Source organism: Verticillium nonalfalfae (genome assembly GCF_003724135.2).
Source record: "Verticillium nonalfalfae strain VnAa140/NRRL 66861 chromosome Unknown scaffold_176, whole genome shotgun sequence".
In the NCBI taxonomy this organism is placed as follows: Eukaryota; Fungi; Ascomycota; class Sordariomycetes; order Glomerellales; family Plectosphaerellaceae; genus Verticillium; species Verticillium nonalfalfae.
In genome coordinates, this window is record NW_021167401.1 from 45018 (window position 1) to 51017 (window position 6000).

The 6000-nt window shown below is 59.2% G+C and overlaps 2 protein-coding genes across 2 annotated transcripts; one reads left to right on the top strand and one right to left on the bottom strand.

The window, feature by feature from the left end:
• Positions 1 to 1005: 1005 nt before the first annotated feature.
• D7B24_002899 (uncharacterized protein) lies at positions 1006 to 1812 on the top strand (the record flags this gene model as incomplete). The annotated part of the gene is made up of 1 exon (XM_028637094.1): positions 1006 to 1812. The coding sequence occupies one exon, from the start codon at positions 1006 to 1008 to the stop codon at positions 1810 to 1812; it is 807 nt and encodes a 268-aa protein (XP_028490946.1).
• Positions 1813 to 2251: 439 nt separating this feature from the next.
• PPR1 (Fungal specific transcription factor) lies at positions 2252 to 5438 on the bottom strand (the record flags this gene model as incomplete). Its single annotated transcript, XM_028637095.1, has 4 exons — positions 2252 to 3118; positions 3172 to 4120; positions 4173 to 5060; positions 5122 to 5438. The coding sequence occupies 4 exons, from the start codon at positions 5436 to 5438 to the stop codon at positions 2252 to 2254; spliced, it is 3021 nt and encodes a 1006-aa protein (XP_028490947.1).
• Positions 5439 to 6000: the final 562 nt, after the last annotated feature.

Sequence of the window (6000 nt, forward strand, 5' to 3'; positions counted from 1 at the left end):
AGGTGTGCGGGGGGCTTCGAAGCAAACAAAGTCATGGTTGGCAGGGCGTCGCTGTTCAGTGAGTGAGCCAGGAGCGTACATAATAGGCGGGCGGCCACTTGGGCGGGAACGAGGGGACGATCGAGGGGGGGCTGGGAAGGATCGGTGCACGGGCCCTTGCAACATGGGCAAGCGCACATGTACACTCTGGATGGTCCTTCCGTCCCAGTCTTTCCTGCCCCTGCACCTGCAAGTAATAAGCGCCCGCCACAGCAGCCGCGGGATCCACTCTACTTGATCTCAAATTGGCAATGACCCCCAGCAAAGAGTGTAAGCTGTTTCTCAGTCAATTGAGCCTCAACTCCATCCAGCCTGCAAGTCACCGCCGGTGATGGCCATCTCGCTGAACGCTGAGCCTCGCTCAGCTGCCCCGTTCTTCAATTGACTATAGATCTGTATGACGTTTCTCATGGTCGATTCTTACTGCACCAGCCCACCCCAGAGGCACACGCACATGTCACGCCAGCCCTGAGCTTCCCGTCCACCAAACAGAGGCCATGACTCTATTGCACACGAGGCCGTTGACAGGAGATATGAGTTGGGGAGGCAGAATAGGTGACGAGCAAGGCACCAAGAAGAATTGTCGTTGACGGCCCGCTGGACAGCTTTTCACATGCAATGACGAGTGCCCCAAGGTCCCAACATGGCGCCTGGAATGACATCACTGCCACCTCACACATGCCTTCCGTGCCTTCACAGTGGGGAGCTCTCTCTCTCTCTCTCTCCATAAGCTCTACCACCTGCCGCGTGTACCAAGTGAGGTAGAGGTACTTGCGCTGTCTCGTCGACGTCAATTACACGTTGGCGAGCACCATCCTGGCTTCGACTGAGTATACCTGACATGTGACGCCCTCGACTCTCATCCTTTCACATCCTCCACACCCTTCAACCCGAGACGCACTGCCTTCATTAACCCGAGAAACATCCACTGCCACACCGTCCAAACTACTCCTCTCCATCGCAGCAATGGACCACCCAGGTACGCTCCCACCATTGACCCTTGCGCAGATCTCCCGCGCCTCCCCCCCCCCCCCCTTTTCGCCTGCAACCATCATCACTAACCACCACGCCCCCTCCATGTCAGTCAAGGAAATCCGCCCTATCATCAGGTCCCTGACCCAGGGCACACCGGCCGAGCAGCAGCAGACTCTCGAAACCTACTTCACCCCCGACGCGACCTTCGCTCACCCCTTCTGCCGCGTCCCCTCCATCCCCACCTACACCTTACCCTTCCTACCCGACACGCCCGTCAACTCGCGCCTCATCATCCTGTTCATCTACCGCTGGTACCGCATCCTCTCGCCCCGCATCGACGTGGACATAAGCTCCGCCGTCCACGACCAGAAGCAGAACCTCCTCTACCTCCAGATCACCCAGGCCTTCACATTCTTCTTCCTCCCCGTCTACACCCCGCGCATCCGCCTCACCACCGTCCTCCACCTCGACCACCGCCCCGCGCCTCACGACGCCCACACCACCGGCGGCCTCCTGCCCATCCGCGCCGGCGCCGGCTCCCCCGGCCCCGAGAACGCGGCCGTCGGCGTGCCCGCCAACGGCGCCGCCGGCAAGCAGCGCTATTTCATCACGGCCCAGGAGGACCTCTACCAGACGACCGAGTGGCTCAAGTTTCTCGTCCCCTGGGTCGGCGCCCCGTTGCTGGCCGCCTGGCAGCTCTTTGCCACGCTGCTGAGCGTCGTCGGGGCCGTCTTGCTGGCGCCCGTGTCGTGGCTTGACGTCCGCAGCGGCGAGGTCAAGGGGTCAAAGGACCTCTGAGGTGACATGCTCTTCGGACCTGAAAGGCAAAGGGGGAAAACGGAGGGAGCGCTGCCTCGGTAGCCAAGACGAGTCGGTGCCAGGTGTTGCTGATTGCCACGAAGCAAGATTCCATATCAGAGAGGGAAATTAGATAGACACAATGTGCTGGCAGACACGACACATGCAACATCTCCTGTGACACTTCCAGTCAGGGCGAAACCATCGCCCCATCAGTCATCATTCATGCCAGAAAAATATACACAGGCTTCTACCTCAACGGGTATTTCCTCCTCCTTGTCGCCCTCCTTTTCCCTCAGCCTCTCCCTGACCGTATGTACTGTACACCCCGACATCCTGGCTGCACGTCCGCCTTGCTTTTCCGGTGAATCTCGCTCGCTCTCTCTCTCTCTCTCTCTCTCTCTCTCTCTCTCTCTCTCTCTCTCTCCCGCCGAAATCATCACGCACCGTTGGCGCCGTTGCCACTGCCGTTCCCGTTGGCGCCGCTCCCGTTTTGCTGACCCCCAAAGAAAAACCCATCAAATAGGTTCATTTGCTGCCCCTCGCTAAAGTCGTGATGCAGGTTGTCCCAGTTGATGCCGAATCCAAGATCGAGCTGCTGCTGGGCCATGTCGGCCCCGTTGCCCGCCGCGCCCGACGCCATGTCGCCGCCGCCGCCGCTGTTGTTGCCGCCGCCGTTGCCGGGGCCTCCCTCCATCTGCTGCAGGCTCTGGAAAAAGTCCACCATGTTCGAGTCGGGATACTCCATCTTCGTGTTGCTCGACACGCTGGGCACCGACTGATACGGCGTCGGCGCGTGATACGAGCTGTTCGTGTCCCGGCGGAGAAGAGTCGGGGACGGGACCATGGTCGGATCGTGCGAGACGTCGGAGGGACTGGCCTGGGCGCGCTGCTGGCGGGCGAGGAGGCTGAAGGGATCTGCCTCGAACGTCTTGGAGCGGGATGTCACGGGCGACTGTGTCGGTGGGAGCTCGCCCCCGACGGACAAACTCGGCGACGAGAGACCGTCAGACAACGACAGGTCCATTTGGAAGTGGGTTTGCTGGGGCCGCGAGGGCTGTCGCCGCCGCGGGCCACTTGCTGTCGATGACCCGTCGCCGCTGGCCGAGTTCCAATCCATGCGGCCTTCCTTGGTCTTACGCTGAACGACAGCGCCAAAACCACCAGTCGAGTTGGCCATCTTGATTGTTGCCTTGGCGGTGCGGTCGAAGGCGTCGCGGCACGTCTCAGCTGGCGGGCACTTGTCGGTGAGATCTGTGAAGACGGATTTGGCAGCCAAAATAGTGAAGTCAACTTCGTCCATCGTCTGGGCGCGTGTTAGAAAAGTTCGGCACCCAGAGGGCCAGCGCCGGGACTTACCAAGCGGCTCCTCACGATGGGCGAGTGCCAGATAGCGTAGAGGTACGATATTCCCGCCATGAACAAATGGTGGGTGGACAGGTAAGTATAGCTGACGAGTCCACTCAGGTGGAGCTGCCTGTAAATGCGCAAGATCTTCTGTCCTGCCTCTGCGACCTTGAGATAGATACGATCCTCGTCCTCCCACAGCTCCGCCTGAAACGCTGTCGGGCTGTTGACCTCGGTCGATGTATTGTACTCCCCTTCAAACATGGCCGGAACGCTCAAGCTCTGTCGGTAGAGCATGATGATGGCTTGCCAGTAATTGAGCTCAAGGAATTCGGTCGAGAATGCCACGCCCGTCTCTTCCCTCGTCGGCGCCGAGTTCTTCCACTGGTAGAGTCTCCGGTCGACATCAATTCTCCAGGAACGGAATGAATCGAACCTGACCAAAAAGGGCGAGGGTAGATGGGTGTGCATATCGGAGTTGGTGAAGTTTTGTCCAACTGCGCGCGCCACTTGTGTTTGGTTGTACTGCAATACTTGCAGAATTTCCGACTGGAGCAGTCGCAGCTTGAAATAATGATAGGCAACGTTCTTGTAGCTCGGCTCGGGCTGTTCGAGTGGCGGGGGTTCGAGGAAACCGGCTGGCGTGACATACTGGTCGTCGAGGAGAGAGGGGAACTCTGTCGTGATGACCTGGTCGCTGATGCCAAACGGCCTGCCAACGCATGTGCTGACGAGACGGTCGAAGGAATACGTGCACCACCAGAGCCGCCGCCTCATGTCTCGAATATAAAGCCGCCTCCCGCGCTCGCGCGCATGGCTCTCTCTTGTTTCGCGTGTCTCCTTGCTTTCGGGTTCCGAGCCGGCAGGAGGGAGGTCCGGTATCGCCGTCTCGACATCACTACCATCTTCGTAATGCAAACCCAAATCGACGGCCAGTCGCACAGCAACACCAATGATATACCTTTGCATGTTAGCTAGAACACATCACACCAAGGCAGCAGCAAAACACATACCAGAGACCTGGAGGCACCGGTCGAAGCAGGGCAAAGTTCGCCAGTAACAAAACAGCCTGCAATACCTCCAATCCGCCTCCGCTAGACCCGAGACAAGCCTCAAGATGAACGATGGCGCTCGCGTGGTATTCCTCGGGTTGAGCCTGCCCGAACTTGTTCATGTCGATCGGATTCCTCGGCCCGCCGCTACCCGACCCCTCGGACTTGACCGGCTCACCAACGATGACGCCGCATCCAATGGCAAACACCATGTTGAGCATGTACAGCTCGCGCGAGCCTTGAGGTCCACCCGGTGTGGCATATGCTTGCTCAAACATTGCCATGAATTCGGTGCGATGCAAAATGGGAATCTGCGGGTTGGCGTGCTCGAAATACAGAGTCACCAGTCTGGCACCCACTTGCTTCTCCGGGAAAGGCGCGGGTCGAATGGTAGGCTTGGTGTGCAAGCCGAAGAAGGAATCCCGCATGGTGGTGCCGCCGCTGGCACCGGCCATCGCGCCCTTGCCTCCGGCCCGGTCCGAGGTGCCATTGTGATCCGACACAGAGTACTGTACAGCGGCGAAAACGACACGGTTGAACGATACGCCAGACGCAGAGGCAAGAGAGCGGGGTTTCGAGGGGCTGACAATGTTGAGCATACCCTGGTTCGCATCCGCTTTCTTCGTCTTCTCAAGATCGGGTCGTATGGGCTGCTGGGTCTTCGTCGTCGTGCTATGGCTGTCGATGCTCTCGGAGCGGGCGGAAAAGTTGGAATCGGCGATGGATCTAGAGGGCTCGTTGCCTGGTCGTGAGCAGCGTTCCAGGTCCTCGGCGGGAGGGAACGTAACGTTGTTGGCCGTCAGCAACGTTTCGAGCTGGTCGACGCGCATCTCAAGATAGTAGACATAACTGTTGGCAGTGTGAGCATGGCGAACCGGGTGGAACTGAATGCCTCTGCATCGGCGCATACCTCCTGGGGATCTCCTTCTTGGTAATGGGGTCATAACCAACACAGGCGACGCCAGCTTTGGCGCAACTGGCGCAACTCGGGAGCTTCTGATCGCATCGGTTCTTGCGCAAGCGACATCGATTGCATGCGCTCACGTTGCGGAACGTGCTACTCTGCTGGGCAGCAGACTTGCTGCTCTTATCGCCGATAACATCGTTGAGATCGGCCGACGGGCTCTGGTCGAGGCCTCCGGACGTCGGCGACGCATCGTCGAAGGAAGACTGCCGGGCGCGTTTCGGGGGTTTAGCGGAGGGGGAGGGCGGTGAGTGGGCGGGCATGGTGAAAGCTGGGGGGGAGGCTGCGTCGCTCTCGAGACCAGCGCGCGTCATGTAAGATTGAAGTCACTATTCGGAATCTGTAGACGGGCCATTGTTAGTTGGAGGCGCAAACAAATTGACGAGCAGCAGAGGGAGGAGGGGAAAGAGAGAATGGACATGGAGAGTGTGAGAGACAACAAAGCTGGGGTACGAACAAAAAGGGCGAAAGAAGCCTATCACGACTCTATCTCGACCTCGAATTGCCCGGCGGCGGCTCCGCCCATTGTCTAGATAGGAACGTCGGCAATGGCTGGGGCTGGCTGCGGGGAGTTCGGGAATGCCAAGGAGCTGAGCTATGGCAGGGTTCCAGCGCTGCTATCGGTGCCTCTGTTCGGTGCAAGTGAGAGAGAGGCAGAGGGAACCCCGGGAGTCATTGACGGAGTCGGAGAAGGGAGAAGAAAGTCTGGGGATGGGGGTGGGAAGGTGACAGGTGCAACTTGTGGCCCGGAGAGCCCTCGACCAAGGATATTGGAATCAATTCATCCCAGGCATGCCTTGCAGGTCAGCAGGCGTGAGGGGAGAG